Here is a 22,809-nt window from a genome sequence, read left to right on the forward strand (position 1 = left end):
TCATACTTTCAGGTGACAAAAAGTAGGAAAGCATGGACGCTTTGGTTATACCCAAATTGAAGTTTTTTGTAGAACTTACTTAGAATGCTCTGTCTTTTAAATAAAAAATAATGTAGATATAATAATTAAATTATGCATATCTTGCCTTACATTGCCTTAGTATGTCATAGAAATACAATTTTTTTTAAAAAAAATACAGTTAACTAGAAAAGCTAACAACTAAAGCAATAAAAAAAGCAACAAATATGTTTTCTACAGTTACACAACTCAAGATGCTATAAATAAAGATATATAATGGTTTGTCCTTATTTTCACTTATTCAAGAATTTCTTAAACCTCCATGTTTGGTAATACCCATATCTGAAGGTGAAATAGGAGTGCTGCAGTAAAAGCCAAACCCGCAATACCTGTCATTGCAATACATTTTTTGTTTTCATAAACAACAAAAGAACGTGCTTTCATTACCTGTGCAAATAGTATTCAAATTACAAATTTTTATACTGAATTATCCTTATGTGAGAACCACAACATAATGTAGCCCTAGAATAAATTAATTTTCATCCAACATAATTGCACATCTTTCCAAATCTAGGTTGAAATTGGGATTGTGATTATCAAATTGGCCAAAAGAAATTTGATATTTAGTACAAGAAATAACAGTTCTTACTTTAACAATTGTGTATATGTAGAAATGGATAAGGATTACAATATGCCAAAGTTACTCATGAAATGTTATAATTCCAACTCACAGTAGCATGTCCTCTTTAACATTTGGAATTAAGGTCAGATTGTGTGCACAAAGTACGCAATTAAGATTGCATTTATAATCCTCCTGCCTCTAACAAAGTCCTCCTGTTTTTTATTATTTATAGGCAAAATTTAAAAATTAATTTAATTACAAATTATAGAAAAAAATGCTTTCCTAAAAGAAAACAGTATTTCTCATTTTCTAAATTATTTTGTGACACTGAGGTCTTGTGCAACCAGCATATAGAATATTAATGACACTGCCTGCCTTTTTAGGGTAATCTGACTCTGCAGCATATGGATGCTCTCTGGCTGATGGACTAACTCTGCCCATTGTTGCATTCATGTCGATCTAGTCTCCTCTTCTGCACAGGACAACCACAAATACTGAAAATCAAGGGACTTGATTGTGTCTTATTCACACCTGCCCAGGGATCTTTGAATCCTGCTTTCTTTCCTTCAACCAAAACAAATTTCAGAAGCATCTGAAGTGTGCTGTAGGTCATCTTTAATGCAAACTACATCTGTGAGGATATAAAAATATTTTAACTGTGTACATATCGAGGAGGCCATACTCAGTGGCTTTGAATTTTCATGTATGTTTAGGATCTTGGTTATAGCTTCTGACTCACCATGTCGGATACTTTATCACCATTTCTTTTTTTTTTTCAACAGCTAGTGTTAATGTTACATTTCAAAGGCAATTATTTGGCTTTAAACTTTACCCTTTAGCATTTGCATACCAGATACCTCAGAGCTATGCCACTACATGACTTGGAAAATGCAACTGGTTGTAAATCAGACTAAATCAAAGCAAAGCTGAGTAGCCGGTATTCAGTGTTTGTATGTAAGACTAAACCATCAATCCTCTTAAGGATATGTAAAATACATTTAAGAATCTAGGATATTAGTCACAAATGCATTTTTTTGTTGTTGTTTTTCAGGGCTTGTTCTGCAGGATTTTGCTTGTTTGTTTTTAAATCTGATTCGACTTTACTTGACATTTTCCTTTTAGCAGAGGTTTCTGAGTTTACTTTCTCAAAACAGCTTGCTAGCTTTACTTTAAACCTGATTCTCTTTAACAATTCTTCGGTGATCTGGTACTAGTTACCCTGATGACTCATTTTCATTCTCAGACATCAGACAAATGTGGGCAGTGCTTGAACAACTGAATAGCACTTGGGAAAAATCCTAGATACTATTGTCTAATTAATTTTCATTGTCAAATTACTTAATCACTTTTATATTCAATTATTTCTGTCTAGCACCCCATTACAATAACAGTGGGGATTCCCCACACTTTTCCAGACTCCAAGGGAGTCTGTTCCATCTTTGTTACCTGTGTTGTTTGGGTACCCCCATGTGAAGCTTTCAGCAAATTCATAACCCCTCTGAAACATAATCTTGCATGTAACCGTCTCTTTGGTGTCTGCAGCAGGACCTGGAACCTTACAATGTCAAAATACCAGATAGACCTCAAGTACTAATTTGCATTTATCATCCTTAACAGAAGCTATGCAGTGTTAGGTGCATTTCCGAAATACTGGTGATGTTACCATAAGAAAAAAAATACTGAAGGCTGAACTGAGATGAAAATTAATGTGGAAGGGCATAAAATATATAGTTGAATGTAGTGGTAACTTGATACAAGATAATTTATTCAGGTTTATGTAATTGGAGTACTCCCTAGGCTTTATTTTTCATTTCCAAGAAGGTCCTGGCAGGATGACACATTGATGTCTTTTAGGAGATTACAGAGGTTTCAGTGTAATATTTAAGACACTGTCTTGAAAAAATTGCTTTTTGCAATGTCTCAGTGGAGGGTTTGGTAATTTGTTTTGTTACTAGAAACAGGTATTACAGTGGTGACAATTTTTATTTGTTTTTCAGCTCTTCTTACAGACAATTTCATCATCTTGTCATTTGAGGACCATAACCAACTCTGCTTTATTCAGTTTACAAAGAAGATGGATTCTCCCAATGTAAACAAAAGACTGGAAAAACTCTCTTGTTTGGACTTTAAGGTATAGCTGTCCATGGTGTCTGTAAATACTGCAGCGACTTTACATTATGAATCATTGGTACTCACTGATATTGTATAGCAGTATAAAATGCAAACCTTTATATAACTGACCAGAACAGCTCAAATTCTAAAAATGGCAGTTACTGAAAAGTCAAAAAAAATTACATGGCATTCTGAGTTAATGAGTTAAAATACTGTGCTAAGAGGGATTCTGTTTTCTACTGTATTTAGGTTAAGGGTTCATACACACAGTTGAGTTACCCCTGCTTAACAGATTACCTTGTGTCAGTTGAACAGCGGTGACTGACCCTTTGCACAGTCTCAGCATCTAACAAGCATGAAGCAAAAACTGTAATGGTAAACTTCAGTGTCAAAGATTTAAGCTAATGTGTTTTACCTCTTGTTTGCTGTGGGCTAAAAACGCACGCGTGGTCAATTACTATGGCTCAGCTGATATACACAAACTCACGAAGGTATGATAATTCAGTCATCTGTCTAAGCTCCAAGACTCTTGTAATTCTTTGCAGAAATCTTAATTTTCCCTCTAGTTGCAATAATCATATTGTTGGGAGAGTTGGTTTTACAATTAAGCCACTGAACTAGGACTCAAGATATAGGAGCTGAGTTTCTCACCACTGACAAACTATGTATGTGACCTTAGGCAAGTGACTTGGTGCCTCTGTATCTCAATTCACTACTTACACAGTGAAGGTTAAAATACTCCTTTTTTTCCAGCCCTTTGTGTATAGGTATGTCTGTACCGCAGTCACAACAGTAGCTGAAAGGTAGTCTAGAGATAGCTGAGCTGACTTTAAACTAGCTGGTTTGGATGACAGTAGAAACCAGCTCATTTCAAGCTGATTTACACTGTCTTGGACAGACTGGGCTGTGCAGACATAATTTATTTTGACCATAAGCTGTTTGGCATCAGGGCAGTGGCCAACCTTAGGTGGAAGTGCTTGGCGCTACGACAACATGAAAAAATAATCAGCCAAAGGCAATTAACTGTGAACAGACAGAATAGGAAAGGGGCTGCATCCAATTCACTGCAAGAATGAGGAAGAGACAAGCCTTTGCCCAAGAAAGGTAGAATAACATAGTGAGCAAAAGAGAGAGTTTGTGTTTATTTCAGACTGGGTAAATGTTAAGGAAAACAATCTTGTGGTAGAAAATATTTTCCCCTTGACAACCCCTCAGTAATTTGCTTCCTCACATAAGGGAGTTGGCATCTGCAAGGCAAGCTTTTTAAGGATACGTTTAATTTAAGTTTTGCCATAATACATTTTAACTTGCTTTGTAGAAATACTTTCTGCTAGGATGAATATCTAATACATTTTCCAGGCTGTTTCAGTTCAGGGCCTCTTTTCAGCAATGACTTGTGTTTGCGAGATTGATCCAACCACTATAACGTGGATTTGAGACAGTTCACTGTTCACCAGGAACTGAGCTGATATGTAGTTTACTTTAAAATGATGTGTGCTTGTGCCTGGCCTATGGTGTTTGTTAAGGCTGTGCTTTAGAAGCAAGTGTGGTGTGTGGTGTATAGGGTTTGGGTTTTTTTAGTAGCACTAAACTTTAACGAAGAAGCTGTGGTGAGCTGAAGACCGCATTCATCATTTAATTGTGAGAACCATAGCTCCTTACTTAATTTATGTTTAGAAAATGTATTTTCATTCTGAGTATGGCTGGACACATTTTGGATCCAATGGTTATGGCACTTTTTTCTTGAGAAAGAAGGAAAGCCTAATCCATAGAAAACTCTCTCTGCCCCAGGAAACCAGAAATATCCGCTGCGCTCCTTAATAGGGTTGTTATGTTCAGTTCTTTGCTGACACAGCTGAGCTTCTAGAAACGCCTCCATATTCAATGTTAACTTTGCTTTCTCTTGAAATCAGTGGGAATCACTATGGATTATTTCTTTGCCAGCCAAAAAAAGGCATTTGCATTTTTTAATTGAATGTTCTTTTGTGTGAGGCTTGCTTGTTAAGCAGCTAAATATAGTTTTTATTATCTTCAAAATTGCACCAGTGTGAGCTAGCAGAAAATATTATTCACTACTGCAATAATATTATGTCATCTCTTTGCATTGAGTTAGAATTATTCATGGCTGATTTTGGTCAAACTTACAAAAGCTAAAAGATCACAGACAGAGTCAGCGCTAGTTTTGCTATCAGTAAGAAAAGAGACAAAAGGTGGTACTCAGTTGCAAATGTGCAAACTTGTAACAATATACACTTCAGAAAAAAACCCTGTTCCTTCTTGTTTATTTTTTTTTTTCCCAAGAGAAATTGAATTAAAAGGTAGCTTGCACTGGTATAGAACTACCACGGGATTAAAATATGGAGCTAAGATTCAGGAAATCTGAGTGTAGCCTTCACTTCTGGCTCTGACTTTTGGTGTAGCCTTGAGAAATGTACGTAGTATTTGGGATTAAATTCCTTTTTCTAAAATGAGGGGAATGCTTGCTTACAATCATATGTGATGATATAATTAAATTTCTGTCATATTAACATTGTAATTTCTTTGGTACCTGGACAGAAGCAACTTCACGTTGTTCACTGTCCAGCCTCATGGTGGGCAAAATTGGCAGGGAACACCAGGCAATACTGTCAGAGCGCTATTGATAATAAGAACAAGTCAACCATGCTTTCCTCCTCACAGCTTGATATTTATCCAAAAGTTGGTTTTTTTACACAATACATACCTAAATGGAAGAACTGCTTTCTCTATCCTCTTCCTTTCTAAACGATACCACCTTGGATTTTATTTACACTTTGAAAAAATAAAGGAAGACTTATTATATAAATCACTACAGTCTTGAAGACCAGCAAAATATAAAAACAACTGTTATAATTTCTCTTTTCTCAGTCGCATTAGTCCATATTTGAGAGTGCCATGGTCTAATGCAAGACATAAAGGTTTACAAAAGATTTGTGGCTGTTACTCTATGTGAAATTGTTATGAACCGTTAACACTGCAATACAGGACTAATTAATATCTGTGAAAGTATTTGTGGTTTTCTGTCCTAATAAATGTGTGTCACCAAATTAAACTATTTATATATGTTTCTAATTCATGTAGCAGCTACCTGTTAACTTTTATGTGTGTTTTATCTTTACACTTCTAAGTATTTTGACAAATAAAACACAGGATATTCTGAAAATATTGACCTTTTGCAAGTTTTTCCCATCTGTGTTTTTTTTAATCCATTTCAATTTACTGAAGGAGGAGACAGTACAAGGAGTTAAATGTTTACCATGAGAGAACAACATTGGTAATTACTTTGATTTCAGTTCCTTTTGATGTGTATTCAGGGGATGAAGAGGTCAATAATATTATGACCATGCAAATAGAAAAGGGTTCTTTTTGACCATATAAAAAACCAGCAAAGGATTATTAAAGCATTAACCTTGATTTTAATGGCCTTGGTTGAGTGGTGAGATCACAATTTGGATGAGCCTGATTATTTACTAAATACAATACATAAATGCAACGGGTTCTTAACACCCATTGCACTCTGGCATTATCGCATTACTGCCATCCTTTGTTGCCTTGCAGACAGGAATATGAAAGCAATCTGTCATGTAGTGAGACTGGCTCCAGAAGCATTTCTCTGATAAGAAGACCCCCTGCCCTTTGCTAGTGTCTGGTCCAGTAGGCTTAGCCATGCGCTTAATCCCCAGAAAGTGGTTCGATTATTGCTGACCAGCAATGGCAAGATAGGTTTTTTTTTCCCCTAGCTATCAACCTTCCATTAATTCCTTAAGCAGAAATGCGGTGCAATCTATATTTCCTTGGCATGTGTCACCCAGATGGTGCACTGCTCATGTTTTCAAATAACCATGCTCCAAAATAACAGAGTTTGAATAATAAATTCCACAAATCCTTCCTGAGAAAGAGGCACAATTCTCAAGAGCTGCATAAACTTTACGCATGATGCTGTAGCTCATCCATGTTATGCAGAAAAGTATATATTCTCTTGCAGAGCGGATGTTTTGTATCTGGATTCCTTAATTTAGAGAGGAAAAAGAAAGATGTATGTTTGTTCAAACACTGTAGAATATATTTAATATTTGATTATGTCTTAAACACTAGCCTTAGCTCCCTGGTCAGCTTTGCAGAACTTGTCATTTAATATGGCTAAGCTTAAATCCTGTGTGTAGGTCGATGCTGTCAAGCAACCATGACTGTACATTTTGGTATTGATTGGAGTCATTGCAGCAAATTCCTTCTTAACTCACATTCCTTTCCTTCCCAATTGCCTCCCCATAGATAAAAGCGTGAGCATGTCTTTTTCTGTCTGAGGAGATATTTTTTACATTTCCAGACAGCCTATATGAAGATATATGTGCGCAGTCCTCTGTGTATATATATATTCTCTTTCACATATCCAAAGTAAATGTTCCCAATTGCTCCTACTAGTCTATTTTATCACCTCAAATATTTCCTGCATTTTTTCTTCCATCAGATTTCTTACATTGATATACGCGGACCAGAAGGTAGAAGGATGAAGCGTCACCTGGCAATAAACTGTATGCAAGATATGGTCATTTGCTGGTGGTCAGCAACTAGTGATGGAGCATGGCCTTGGTCTCCTATTTCCTGTGAGAGGGACAGAGCCAACCTATTGCTATTAAGCTGTGCACATGGCAAATTGGAGGTAAAGTGCTGAACTCTCTTGTTACGTGATTTTTCATATTTGCTATTCAGTGCATATTCAGGTAGATATAAAGAAAAGATATGATAAAAGCATAAGAAAGGAAGATCAGCCATTCTAATCTTAAAAGCAAAGGTTCATTATTTAATGAAAAAGGCACCTTATTTAATATGTTTACTATTTCACATCAAAACTGGCAATCTGAAAAATGTAGCGAGGAAGTGAGGTCTTTATAATGGAATAGCTTTGGAGCTGCTAACACTGAAAATAAAGTATCAGATTAGAAAACTCCAATATGAGTTAGAAACTGTAGCTGTTGCATGCTTGCCTAATGCAATTGTTTTACGTTGTCTGCAATGTTGACTGATTGACATTTTACATCTATTTGAAATGCTTTGTTACAAAATTTTAGCTACACCCTGCTATTGCTTAAATTGTTGCTATGAGTATTGATCAAATCAGGGGCCAATTTTTTTTCTTAAATAAAAAGTCAAAATTCTCCATCTACAGGTGGGAATGTAAGCTACAAGTTAGAACAAGGCTACAAGCTGACCCTCCTCCTGGCATTTGCTTGGCTTACCTTTTTAGGCAGTTGTTTCCATTTCATCTACTTTGTATTTTATTTAAGAATATTTGAATCCAGTTTCTTATGTTAAGTAAAAACTTAAAAATGAAGCTATCTGGGCATATGCTGAAAAGAGCTGGAGCCTGAATTTAAAACACTGTTCTGGACTAGCATCTTGTAGAGATGCTTCTGTATCTGGAGTTTTATTTTCAGTTAAGCTTAAGCCACTACAAATATGGACTAAAAAGGCTGTGGCTGTGGGAGAAGAGCACAAACTTGAGAATCAGCTGTGGAATAGCTGTTCTGGAGTAGCTATTACAGGCTATTTCCCTGTAGGGAAAAACTCTAAGTAACACTTTAGAATAAGCTGCTCTCACAAACAACATCCTGTTCTCTTTAATTAGGGAAGATATAAGTGTTTTAATGTCTTGGAATTATTACTGTGGTAACTAATATTAATTTCAATGAGGTTTTTTTCCATTGGGATTTTCTATGTATTGAAAGCAAAAGAGAAGAGGCAGTTGAGACAGCTTTTCTTTCTTATTTCAGTCATTAGTCACTGTAGAATTTAAGTTTAAATTATCTCCAGTTCTGCCTTCTTTACTTCTTTTCAATTGACCTCTCTCCACTAGCGGTCATCTTTGACTCATCTCTCTTCTCTGCCTGATATACACCTGCAGTTCTCAATTCCTCCTGCAGCTATGCCAAATCACATATAAAAATTACTCTGGTAGCTAAAATGTGTGCCTGTTCTTTGTAAGCTTTTTCAGCCTAGTCCCTGTGCCAGTTTGCTATTATGAAACCTCATCCCACTAACATTTCAGATCTTATTTCTTACCATGACTTCTGTATGTCCGGGTTCTGACAGTGACATTCCCATGTCTTCCAGAAAGGTCCCTCATGCCAACATAGCAGCTTGCAATCTCTGTTTTCTGAGATGTTTTTTAGCGACGCATTTCTTGTAAGAAATTCACAGAAACCACCCTGTCAGTTTAAAGCTTTCCCTGTTTCATTTTATATATTATAGGGAGATTTCCAAATTACAGTATTGCTCTGCATCTTTCAGTACACCTTGTTTTATCCTTTTCTGATTTAGACTCTAAATTGCTCAGGGCTGAGGCTGTCTAGTATAGTCCCAAGCACATCACTGGTGCTTAACACAATAATGATAATAAGCATTCACTGAGCCTTTAGGGCTAAACTCATAATCCTTCTAATTTAGCCCATATTGTAATATAAATGTAAGAAAATTATTTTTAAAAGCAGAACTGCCAAATTTAACTGTTCAGTTGCTTTCCCTTTTCTGATTCTTTTCCTCTACTTGTCTGTTTTAATTCTAAGATCTTCGGATGAAATTTTTTTTCCTGTATTTGTCAATAAACTACCAAGCACTATTCCAGGGCTTTGGAAAACTTAGTCATATATAGATAACAAACTGTCTTGCTGGTTGTCAGAGAGCCTGTTCATGTACTTATCTCTTGGATGCTCAGTAGACTGCTGTGTAAAGCTCAAGGTACTCTGCCTATAAGCTTCCCCTATGTATCCACGACATGTAACCTATGGTACTGTTTGGTTTTGGTTTTTTCTTGATTTCTCTAGCACTCTTAATGGGCAGCAGTTAAATGCCCATGCATGGATGGGGGATGTCATAACCCAGCAGCTCTAGAAGTAGCATCAACCCCCAGTCTGCAATTAACTGAGGTACATTTTTCCCCCACAATATCTTGGAGGGGAACTTTAACTTAACTCCTTTAACTTCTGAGGGTCATTTGATAGCTTAAACATGAGCAAAAACATTGTGTTTCTAAACAGCTTCTAAACAGTTACTCTCTAGGTCAGCTACCACAAAAGTACAGTGTTTCTGTAAGCATGCTTATTTGCCTCTCTTTGTCTCTACCAGTTTGCCTTTACCAGTTGTAGTGTTCCTCAGATATAAAGGACCTGGAATAAAAACGTGACATGCCGTTGTTATGCATGAAACTAAATCTGTATTTGTCATATTTGATCAATAATATGAATTTTCTCCCAGTAAATTATTATTGTCAACAGAAGAAGAACGAGAAGCATGAACTGATTCGATTTGGAGCATTTATCAAAAAGAAGTGTCGTAAAATAATGCCACCAACATTTTACTTCAAAATAGTAGTATCACTTGGATAAACCAGCATCATTATCTAGAATAAAGAGAAAAGCGGGAATTGCCCGTTATCTAGCCTGTTTATGAAAAAGTAAACCAAGCCTGAGGAAATGGATGTGTGCTACCCACAGCCATTCTACAGCACTGTGGTGCTGACCTACGAAAACCACAAAAAGATCTGACAGCTACTGACACTCTTATTGTTGTGGCAGAGCAAAGGTAAATGGGGCACTTAGGCGATACTACTTCCTCGCTGGAAGAAATTTCTGAGTGATATTTGCTGCCTGCCAGAAGAGTGCTTATTAGGATGAGGACAGGAATAGCTCTGGGACAAGGCAACTCCACCCCTCATCATGACAATATCCCGTAACTACACGTTCTGCATTGGGATGATTCACATTGCACATACAGTGTTTGGGGTATTGTGTACTTAAGCAGCTTTCCAACTTAATGAGGGAAATATGTTTTACATACACTATAAATTTAATTTGAAGTGTGCTGTGTGGCTTTATGTTTTAACATTTGCTACTGTTACAACTAAAGGTAGACATTATTCCTCTAAACAGAAAGAACTTTCGCCTTGCAAATCTTCACTTGTTTTATTCCCTTCATTTTTTTTCCTGGGATCAGTGTTTACTGTGTTGAATGCTGTAAGATTTGGTGAGGAATTGTCCCCTGAAGAAATAAAAGTGTTTTTCTCTTTAACGTATGTCTCTGCTTTGGTGCGCGATGTACATTTATATATGCATGCATGCATGTTGCTGCAGGAGTATTTGTCTGTTGAACCTTTGTCTGCTTTCCTGCGTGCATTGGTTTCTTCCAGTAAACTCATCCATTCTCCAATTTATTTATTTAATTATTTGAGTTTTGCTTGTTTCTTCTGTTAAAGTACCAATGACCAAGGATGTTATTTAAATTGTCTCCCTGGGGAGATAATGCTGGTATTTTGATTTCAAAACCAGAAGAGGAATCTTCCAGAAATCGTTTCAAACAATTTGCTATGAATAAATAGGATCTGATGTGAAATCATCCTTGGATTAAATGCTTTGGGAGAAAGTTGTGTTAAAATCAACATGAAGTTTATTCTGAAAACATAAATTAACAGGAGGTGATGACGCCAAGGCTCAGTTACTGTAGTACTTTGCATTTGTCTTTGCCATGTTTATTTTCATTCGATTTAGTGCTAGTGCAAATCACTGAAGTTATACTTCAATCTTGTGGAAAAAATAATTTGCCTGAGAGAGAATATTATTTTTCTTTCTCCCAAGAGATAATATTTAATAGTTACAGCTTCCACATTGTGCCTCAAACCTATGAAATAAACACAACAGATCTTTATGAGTGAGCTATCCTACCGTTACTGTGGCACTCAGAAAAACATCTCCCGTGTGTGACTGAATAGCTGAAATACCTCTCACACACATATAGCAAAGAATGTAAAATCCTGCATGTCACATGGGTTAAAAGTTCAGTGAGTAATGTGGGATAAAGATTATGATGATGATAAATTTTGAAAGAAAGTAAGAACAAATGTTGGCTGAAAATCTAAATAATAAGATTGCATGTGGGACTGTAAATATAATGCAGCCAAATAAGTAACGTAGAGTAGGAGCTTTGCATTTTTATTTTAGAAATGTTTAAAAATAGGGTTGTTGTTTTTCTTCCATCTTCACAGCACTGTATTTAAAACTATTTTACTCTAGTGTACACTACACTTCCCACTCTATGTTTCTAATTAAAGTGTTATTGTTATTTGGAGCCTCACTGTGTGAAATTAAATAAGCATTTTTTTAACATCCATAAAATAAATCAAACATTTTTCTCATCTGAAAGACACACAATTCAGTCACAGCAAGCTTGTTTCTCTGTTTCTTTTGTTTTCTTCTTTTATCTGCCTGGTAAGCCAATTTTCTGCTTAAGAACTACTGGTTAAAACTTTTACTTGTTTTGATATGTGGACTTTATCCTTTCCCAGCACTCTATGCAAAATACTTCAATTTTAAGTGTTCAAAGATTTGCACTGAGAAGAGTGATACTGCCCGCACAAGCCAGTGCTATTGTTTGTTTCAAACATAAAATGAAAGAAAGTATTTTAACTAGCATAATTCAGGCCTCTTGTTTACAAAGATTAACAGATTCTTTTACTTGGATTGTTACGATTTCTGACTCCAGGATTTGAGAGCCTGACATGTATAGTATCCCTGATACTGCTGATTAGCTGATAGCAGAGCACAGACCAGTACTGCAAACGGAAAACAATATAAATGTGCAGTAGTGGTGCATGACTGCCACACTAATAAGGGAAATATGCATAAATTATCTGGACAATATTTAAATCCATTTGCTATGTTTTTACAGCATACATGTCACAAAACTAAAAGGGGCTTTTAAAATTTTAATTTTATTTATTTATTTTACAGAACGTAATTGGTTTTACTTCATGCAAAGCACTTCTAGAAATCTTCCCTTGAAATCCAAGGCTAAGTGCTTCATCCAAGATTTATGGAAAGTCCTTAACATTGAATGGATTATGCGCCCCACCGTGTGATATTACGGCTCTTGTCTTTTTAGATCCACTGCCCTGTCCCCTCCACCACAAATCCTACAGTTGTCCTGTTCTCAGGGAACTCCTCCGGCTTTTGCCTTCCCATTCCCCAAGCAGATGCTTTGTTAACTTAAATGTATGTTGTTATTTTAATATTCCCCTTTAGGGTTCCAGAGAACTACTGTTCACCGGGAAGGAATCCCAGCGGATTCCTTAAATGGACAACTAAAGCACTATGTGCACTACATTTACTAGCATGTGGCTACTTACCAGATAGAAAAACAATTGGCAGGTAATGGAGTACCATCTTCTTGGGGAAAAAAAAAAAAAGGATGTTTTGATTGTTAGACTTCTTATCTTTCAAAAGCATTATCTTAGCCTTATTAACATGTTTCTGTAGTCATATGTGTCTCTGCTTTAGTTCTCCAGTTATAATAAAAGTAATTTCTGACAGAGAAACTCAAATCTTCCCTCTCAGATGAAAGAGAATATCCTTTCTTTTTCCCCCTTCACAGTGCCAAATACCAGTTACATTCAGCAAAACTGGAAACCAGAACAAAGAGGTCTCTCGGCTTGGTACTCTTCCTCCAAGAGGCACATGAGGCCGCTGGTGCATGAGAAGCAGCTTATCTGTTCCAATCTAAGGAGAAATGTTTCTCTTGTTTTCAGCCAGCATAAGAACCGTAGCGTCTTGAAAAGTTTCCTTTAAGCCTGATTTGTTTACACATTAGGTCAAAACCTATGTTTTGAAATGCAGCAAGTAGTCTTTCTCTCCTCACAGGAACTTTTTCCTAGTTTAGAATTGTGTTATATACAGCAACCAGCCCTACCTGAAACTTCGTTTCAAGGATTTGCTCAAAATTGTGTGAACCTAGGAAGCTTCTCATCTCAAGGCTCATTAAAGTAGCCATCCAAAAGATAAGATTTTACTTCCTCTTAAATTCAAAGTAGTGAGCAATGTTTTGTCCCGCTTTTGCTCTAACGAGGCAGAACAAAATTATTAATTGGATTCAGTTTGCTTGCTGACTCTCAAATGATCAGATGACAATGTTTATTTTTCTGTGACTATTTCCCTTGCTGTTTTCCAGCAGTCACTCCTATGCAGTTGTAAAATCCACATTTCATGTGTTTTCTTCTCTGTTTTCTTAACCTTCAAGGCCAGTCTGTCTTCAGAATTTAATAGTGCTTTCAGTCTTTCATCTCTCATAGGCTTGATTATTGTGTGCATCTTCATGACTTTCTTGTAGCTTGTGAGGAGGTGTCCAGAGAAGAACATTGGGTTTGGATCAAAATATGTAGATGAATAATGCAGTGCATTGAAACCTGCCACAGGAAGACAGAAATTTGAGTCCCAGAGGGCCTCAAGGCTCATTTCACTGAAGTTATGGAAGCTTTGAAGACTTGCTTGGGCAAGATTTCTATTTCACGTATTTGAAAGGCAGCTACCTAGGCCTCTATACATACTTTTAGGGGAAACTGCAGAACAAACAGTAACCTTGTCTTTATTTGGAGTTAGAGAGCTCTGTGGTCACAGTAATCCTTTGTCCACAATAACCTCTTTTACAGGTTTCCTTGCTATGCAAGTTAACACACTAATAAGCCACACATTTCAGCAGTTCTAACGTCTGCATAGTAGCCACTGCACATTTTGTGGGCATAAATGGCTAGTTGCAGAGTCTAAGTCATCGGTGAGGGAATGGTGAAGGTGAGAAAATGTTTTTCAGACTATGTAATTAATTTAATCTTTTATTTCCTCTTTGGTATATATTGTCATTGAGCACTACTACTCTGTTGAAATTGGTTACCTGGTTTTCACAAGTTGGATGCATTGGCTTCTGTGCTAGATGCTTTTGCATTAAGTGGTTCTTTGCATGTCCCTAACTACTCATCTTAAAGTAGTTAAGAATTTTCTATTAACCAGCAGCTGGTTTGCAGCCACAGAATTGCAATAATCCTTTTTTCCTTCATCTGAATGAGAAACCCTTTTGCTGACAAAATAAGTAAACTGTCAGAACCAAACATCTTAATCAGTCTGATCAACATCCCGAATAACTTGGTTATAAATTCATCAGTTGCTTCTGAAGTAATGGGTGGTATGCCAAAAAAAAAAAAAAAATTTAATTTCTTATTCTCCTTTGCAGGATGAAAGGCTAAATTATGTGTTCAGTTGGTCTTGTGATCTGTGGAAATCAGATTTAAACTCCTTTAAATGTATGCATTTCTGTTTTCACCCTGAAATTTCCAGATTTCCTCTCTCGCCCTCTCTCTGCCTTTTAATCACATTTGTTACCCCTTTCTGTGTAAATGGTACTTGCATGCCACCTGGCCTCAAAAGACGGGGCTTCCAAAATTAATGGCAGGTCATCAGCTTTAGTTTATAGTGTGAAGAATGCTATGGGTATACCTGAGGGTGGGGTTTGGCTCCGTTTGACATTTTCCTTTCACTCTTTATTTCTGCATGAACAAACACCAGCAAGTTTCTGACTGTCTTCCACTACTCTCATTCTTCTAGAGACATTGGTTTTCTCTCTCTTTCAGAGAAATAGCTTTTCATAAGCTAATTTGTAACTTATTTACAACTGGTGTTTCTCCCACAATTTCCCTGCTTGGGTCCTGCACAACACCTCTCAAACAAACCCATATATTGTAGGACATGAATCTTCATTGGTTTCCTCCATCACTTTATGGTACTTCCCATGTTTCCACACTACAAATTCTTGCTCTTTGACAGCTGCTGTTTTTGTATCATGTTCTGCCTTTGTGTTCTTCTTCCAGTTCATTCAACTTTCAAGTGTCCCCAAATGGTCCCCCTTTTCTGCTGTCAAAAATTCATTTATTCTGCATCTGAAGTTATATGGTACCCAAGAACATCTACCACCTACACATTTGGCAATGTACAGTGGACATTGTTTAAACATGCTGTTGTTCCTAACACTAGAGTGTAGTATTTTCTATTACCATGGCCCAGAGCAAATGATCAAAAATCCTCTATGTGTGATGCTCAGAGTAACCTATCATAAATTTTTCCAGAAGTTTTGGGATTTCTCCGCCACCCCACTTGTGAATAATTGGTTATTCTTTTATATCAGTCAGCTGTTCATTTCTCCTCTTACCGACACTGTTAGGACCATCCCCTCTCTTTTATCTTCTCCTAGCTGCTTATATACTCTGGACAAACAAATATGGCTCAAACTATATTGCAGGGTTTTTTAATCAAAGGAATTAATCTTTCAGAAGTTAGAACAGTAGATTTTGCAACTCCATTTCTAAAATGTGTATTTGTTCTAGCTTACTGACCCATGAGAAAGTGTATTTGCAGCAGTCTGATTTTTTAAATCACCAAAGTAAGAATAAATTGTTACAAATGACTACCAAAACATTTTGGATTTTTTCTCAGGTTCTGAGTTACGTCCATACAGAATGGGATCCACTTGATGCTAGCTTCAGCACTAATCAGCCTTATCAGATTTACACAGTAGAACACTCCGTGTCTGCTGACAAAGAGCCCATGGCCGACAGCTGCGTCTACAAGTGTGTTAGGAACAAAATTCAGTGTATGACAGTCACCAGAATACCACTGCGATCCAAGGCCATCAGCTGTTGCAGAGATGTTACTGAAGACAAACTAGTCCTGGGTTGTGAAGATTTATCAATAATTCTGTATGAAGCCTACAACCAAGTGACTCTGTTAGCCCAAGCAGAACTGCTGCCTGCTTTAATAACCTACCACCCTTCCGGAGCCATATTCATGGTTGGCAGCTCTCAAGGGGAGCTGCAAGTTTTTGACACGGCACTGTCCCCAATTAAAATTCAGCTCTTGGCACAAGACTATTCACCTGAGGCAACTCTGCAATTCAGTAAACACTTCGATGTACCTAGCAGCCTCATCCAGATCCAGTGGGCTGCTCCTCAAGTTGCATCTGCCAGCACTGATGGCACAGATATTCATGATCTTTTGTTGGTTAGGTTCGACAAAGGACCCTTAGGAGTACTTCACTTTAAACTTGGTAAGTTACTAGCATATCTATTGAACTTTGAGCTCTCAGGGCAACATCGGTACCTCACAAGGTTTTTGTAGTTTGAAACACCCTTGTTTTAGATATATGGGACCATAGCCTTAAAAGCACATAGTTCCAATGATATCTGAAGATGTGAACCAAGGAGTTCATTACGTTTCACAATTACTTAGTATCTTTTCATATGGGTTCTGAGAGACTAGGACTCTGTTCTGTTGTTGGATCAGGGTCCCATTAGGTTCTCTGCTACTTTAATGAAGCATAACAATTTCTCATATGGAAAATCCTTTTAATGTGTAGTATATAATTTTAGGAATTGTGTTCATTCTGCAGTAATACCCCTTACAAACTAAAATAAGCTATATTTAATAATAGAATAGTAATGCTGTTTTCTTTCCTAAATTATTTGTGTGCATGATACAACTGTCCTTTCCATTACGATGTATATTTGTCGCAGTACTCTCTTCTTCCTGACTTCAGTATGTGAAGTGACACCATTTCTTTCCTTGAAGACTTTTCACACAAGAAGGAAGGTTTTCATAACCTTCAGAGAAGTTTGGTCTCTCAATTAATTTGTCAGGAGTTGTGACTAGAAGAAGAAGTAATAATACTAATTTTAGAATTTATATAGCACTCCTCATCTTAGGTGTAAGGAGATTTTAGGAGAGTAAAACCATAACTATCTTCATTTTACAAACAGAATAACAAGAAGCAGTAAAGGAAAGCTAAAAGTCTTTCCAAGAGTTACACAACAAGTCTGTGGCTGAACTAAGAATAAAACCCCTGCAGTTGCTCATCAATGAGAACGGTATTCATTCCATTCAAGACAGGCAAGTTACAGTGGTGCAAACCCACTGTGAGAGCTAAAAAAAACAATCATGCTTAAATCTTCTGACTACCAAGCCACTGCTTCAGCAGGGCAGACAGCCATGTCGAATATACTCATCCTGGAAAATTTCAGCATTTTGCTCGTTGTCTGTCCAAGGAAACAGGATTGCCTTTGGTAGATCTTTACGGGAGTTTTTTATTATTCTTTTGTATAAAGCTACTGAGATTAGGAAGAAAGCTTTTTTTAAAAAAAAAAAAAAAAAAAAAGGAAAAAAGGTGACAGTAAGATTTGAAAATCTACTTTATTTCTCTAGTTACTGAGTCATGCATGTGCTTTTGTGGGGGAAAATCCTGTCTAAAAGTACTGCAGACCTAAACAAAAACTCAACTAAGGATACCACTGCAAAAAGGTAAATTAATATGATGGCAACAAAAATGTTGGATTGACTTGTGTAGTTTTAAAAGAGCTGATCCAGATTATTACTGTTATCCAAAAAAACTATTAAAAAACCATGTACAAGTTATCATTTATTTTGAGATAATTCAGCTGCATTATGTTCAATGACAGGTTTAATAGTTGCAGAGTACCCCAGAACACTAATTATAACAGCTATTTGATGTTTTTGTGCATGTTGGCCATTAAAAAACCCCCTCTAAATTACCTCTTACCTGTCAAGCAAAAGGCACTGTACCCACATCTACCTTGCTTTTCTTCAGTCCTCCCTTGTGGGGTTTTCTCACAACAGCTTTCCAGAAAGCACAGCTTTCCCCTTGCTATCTTTAGCACATTTATGTTCTTACGAAGGCAAGGAGGCTCTCAGTGCAGGGATTTAGAGGCCTTTCCTGCTAATTGCCAGCTTGTAAACTTAATTGGACTGTCTCCCTGGGCACCGTTCCTAAATCAATTAGGCAGTGAGTTGGCTGTCACCTTTTTCCCAAGCAGGTTGCCTGGAAGCGCACCACCCAGGAGAAGTCAAGTATCCAAATGGGAAGATGATGACCTCTACAGCTGAAAGTTATCACATTTTAAAATTCATTCTGTATAATTACTGTAAAATCTCTTCTAGGAAGAAGGCAAAGCTCTCTTTATCCCTTCCTCCCTCCCTCCCTCTTTGTAGTCCACTGTGCAAAAATATGCTGTTCTCTATTGCATCCTTGTTTTCAGCTGTACCACTCTTCTCAGTTTGCCACACTACCAAGGTAACACTGTGTTGATCAGTCAGCCCCTCTTCCCAACCTCAGCAGTTTTTAGGTCTTTGCTGTTTTAGAAATAAGGCAAATATAAATTATACAGAAAATTTAGGGGTCCATGATGGCAAAACCCAGACAGGCAGTCAGGGCTGAAATAAAATCCATAATTAACTCATGGCTTGGAATTGTTTCCCATAAAAGTCTGTCATTGACATAGTTTCTTAACAATAGGCAAATATATTTTTAACTTCCAGCTGACATATTACGATTTTGGACAAGTTCTGTGAATTCTCCATTGTGCTGTCTAGCCAGATTTATTTCAGGAAAAGATTCATATTAAATTTACCCTCAAACATTAATGGCAAATATTTTTGGTGTCTAATGCCAAACTCATTTTCAAAAGCATTGTGGCTTCTTGTCGTTGATGTCAACCCAGATCTTGGAGAATGCCAAACTTGGTACTGGTGCCAGTGGTTCATCACTGCTGGCCTCGAAAGACATTTTAAATATAGTATTACATTTAATTATCATGAAAGTAAGTATTTTTGTCTTCGCTTAGTGAATAGTGTGAAGATTGCCCAACTTATGTAATACTTTAAAAACACTAAACATTTAGGAAGAATAAAGTCTGCCATAACAATTAGATATTATCACATATACACAAGTTAAACATGGCTATTACACAGTACAATGTCCATAGGCTTTAATACATGCAAAAGTAAAGTGAAATACAATAGAGAACCATGTGTTTTCTTTAATGATACTAAAAACCTAAAGTATTTCTCTGCTATGAAAAATAAAAATTTAACCTTTTTTTTTTTCCAAAGCATCAGATCTGTATATGCAAGTTCTCAACAGGTTACTTGTCTTTGAGCTATAGCCAGATGTTTTCTTCTACTATTTTTTTTCCCTTGATTCTTATTTTACATCACAAACAATATTCACAACTACATTTATAAAAATTTTGTGAGGTATGTGTTCTATATATCAGGTCTGCTTTTCTCTGTTATCAGACTTTTTTTCCCCCAGCTGTCGTATGGCTTTAATATCAATATGGAAATTCAGCTTGTTCCCTTTCTCATTGGAATTTTTTCCTTAAAATTAGCTTTGACAAACACCATCAGAATATAAATCGAGAAAATAAAAAAATAATATTATGCTTTTATTTAAAGAGAGGGAAACAGTCAATTTCTTCTGGTCTGTTTCTAATATCTGGAGCAATAGTGATAAAGAACACTCTAGTACAGCAACCCAAAGCAAGCAAGAATTGCTAAAATGCCGTGTGTGGCCTGTGTCACATGATCATACAGGTGGTCAGAGACAATAAATAACAATACTCTCTGCAGCTTTTTAGTCACCTTTTCTGTGCAGAAGCTGAGACCTACAAGTCAAGAAAGTCTGAGAGTCTTCTAATTTCTACTTTTCAGAGATAAAGTGCTGTGGATAAATCATGTTCTCATGGAGTGAGCGATGTGTTGCTCATTTTTTCCCCTTATGGCAGGCATGTTCTTGGTTTCATGCGCAACTAATTCAAAGCTCCCTAAATGCTGATACCTTTCATGATATCCCCTCAGAGAAGAAATGCTTCACTTGAAGCATTTTGCAAACCTGGAAGTAAGTTCTAGAACAGTTGCAATATGGAGACTGATCGAGTAACTGCTGCTTTGAAGTTCAAGCTGCTGTAAACTTGTATACATAGGTATGTTTTGGTGAGACAAATGCTGGTTTCTAGTGTTGTCCAACAGTGTTTCACTACAGGAAAGAGGTGCTAGGAACATTCATTTATTACCTCCACTACAATAATGATAAAACTGGGAATAAGCTTTTTCTACCATGTTTAAAACAAACTTCATTACACGATGTTGTCACTAGTAGGTATTGGCCACATTCACTCAGGCTCCATTTGTGAAGTTCACTGATGATTTTTCTCTGCTGTCCAAAGCACCCTCAGTCTAAATATACCAAGATAATAAGGAGCTATCTCATCTAAAAATTTAATAGTGAAACCCATTAATGTAATCTTCCTAATTTTAACCAAGATCAATTATTTTTAACTGTGGTGAAAAGTAGTCAGCTACTGGTTTACATACTCATAACACCATCTTTGTTTTTAATATTTCCTATGAAAGGTGCGATCACAAGAGGACAGCTGGGCCTTGTGGAAATCATCCAGCAGTACATTCGTTACGATGAGACACACGAGGCAATTAATGTCCTGAACACCATGAACTGGAATACAATGGGTCATCAGTGTTACATATGCTTGAGTGCCATTGTTAATCACCTTCTTAAACAAAAACTTACACCAGACAGAGAAGGTAAGGGACTGAGTGTATTGTTAATCCATTTTTGTGGTGTCTTTGTAATTCGTATGTGAATTTTGGCAATATATTTGTTGACTTCATAAAGAAGACAGTCGTGAGAAAACAAGCAGTCAGCCAGCTTGTGGTTCTCCACAATCAAATATCGTATGTAGATATTTAAATAAAATCCGGATCAATGTGTTGATTGCATTTTAGTTCATTCGTATCAATAGTGATACTAAAATAATGCATATTTTGAGATATATATATATATATGGTATAAGCATGTCAATATATATAGCACTATCCTATATGTGCTGTAACTTACTACATTACGTAAATTTAGCTTATGTTACAGACTAATGTTAGTTAACACAGGATTCAGATGTTTGTAATATATTCACACCGAGACGGCACCAACTTAAGGAGGGACATTTTCCTGCAACGGGGATAAGAGATTTTAGTATGGTTTTTAAGGTGCTTTTGAAGGGTCATTCTTTCATTACAAGATCCAAAAGCTTTGAATACACTATCCTCTGCTGCCTCCTTTAGGATTATAGCATTTGTCCTCACTGTAATCTTCTGGCCCCCTGCAGTAGTAGCTGGGTTCCCTCACAAGAAATGATGAATTTTAGGTTCAGCCTCGTGTCTGCTGAAGCCTGGTGTGATGCCTTCCTCTTGATTTGCTGTCTATCTTGAAACTCAAGATTTGATGTGCCTTGATTTAGTGACGGTGTTATCCTCCAGTCTAGCAGGCAGACAGCTGGGGACCAAGCATCTTTTGTGGCAAGAAAGAATACTTAGGATTCTGGTGTGTTTGATGATAGAAAAACTCCAAGGTGTCCTACTTTGCTGCCAAGCCATCAGCTATCCCATTTTGGGGGATCTGATTAAAAAAAAATCTCTGTGTTGGAAACATAGCATATCAATTCTAAATAAAACATACTTTTAAAAGGACCCATGAAAAGGGCTGGTTTTCAAACTCTTGTAAAAATATTCACATTATAAATAAATGTCTGTGTGTTTCCCCCCATGTAGCTCCGTAACAGTGTTTACAGCAGACAGAATTTCATTCTGTCCAGGAGTTACTCTATATGAATCTAACAAATTTGGCATGGTAATTTATTTTCTTTTTTATTAGCAAAACCCAGTGAGGCCTTATATTTATAGCGATGGGGCAGTTATCTTTGAGATCTTTATTCTGCCTTCAACATCAAGCTGGGCTATCTAATGAATCTATAACTGTGCTAGTAGTTACTTGTATTCCATGTACGTTGAAATATTTCAGAAGTACAAAACATGCTGTCAGTAAAACAGCAATGGCAAGGGAGTATGGCTTGTTTTTGCAAAGGTACTGCTGTATTCAATTTTAATCTAAATTGACTGCTGCTTTGAAAGAAAATACCTTTAAAGTTCAACTTATTTTACTGTCTAGATTTAAGATAACGCAAGACCTAATTTACTAACAGTTTGCCTGTGTTCCTAACACAGTACTATTAGCACATTTAGTGCTATCAAGCCTAATAAAATAAAATGTAACTATGCCTGGAAATAAAGAACCATTATCACTAAATACAGAAATGGCTAGTTCAAACAAACATTAATAACAGCAAATCAATGAGATTTTGTCTGCCTAATGAGACCGTAGGTTATACCTTGCTTTTAAAGCCCCCACAAAATTCTGATTAGCAGTAGCAGTTTGCACATTCACTCTGAAGGGTGAACCTATATAGCAAATTCTCCCTGTTCTGCCTATAAGGACTTGTACTGCATGTTAACTGTCAAGCAGAAGTCACA

At 36.7% G+C, this 22,809-nt stretch overlaps 1 protein-coding gene across 1 annotated transcript in view; it reads left to right on the forward strand.

The window, feature by feature from the left end:
• WDPCP (WD repeat containing planar cell polarity effector) overlaps positions 1–22,809 on the forward strand; it is a 105,281-nt gene that overhangs the window by 15,720 nt on the left and 66,752 nt on the right. Inside the window, exons 6-9 of the mRNA XM_086460867.1 lie at positions 2,638–2,771; positions 7,239–7,430; positions 16,072–16,681; positions 20,839–21,027. Of these exons, the coding sequence (XP_086316993.1) occupies positions 2,638–2,771; positions 7,239–7,430; positions 16,072–16,681; positions 20,839–21,027 (1,125 nt within the window). The remainder of the gene's footprint in view (positions 1–2,637; positions 2,772–7,238; positions 7,431–16,071; positions 16,682–20,838; positions 21,028–22,809) is intronic.

Source organism: Leptosomus discolor, chromosome 2, assembly GCF_034619465.1.
Source record: "Leptosomus discolor isolate bLepDis1 chromosome 2, bLepDis1.hap2, whole genome shotgun sequence".
Taxonomy (NCBI): Eukaryota; Metazoa; Chordata; class Aves; order Leptosomiformes; family Leptosomidae; genus Leptosomus; species Leptosomus discolor.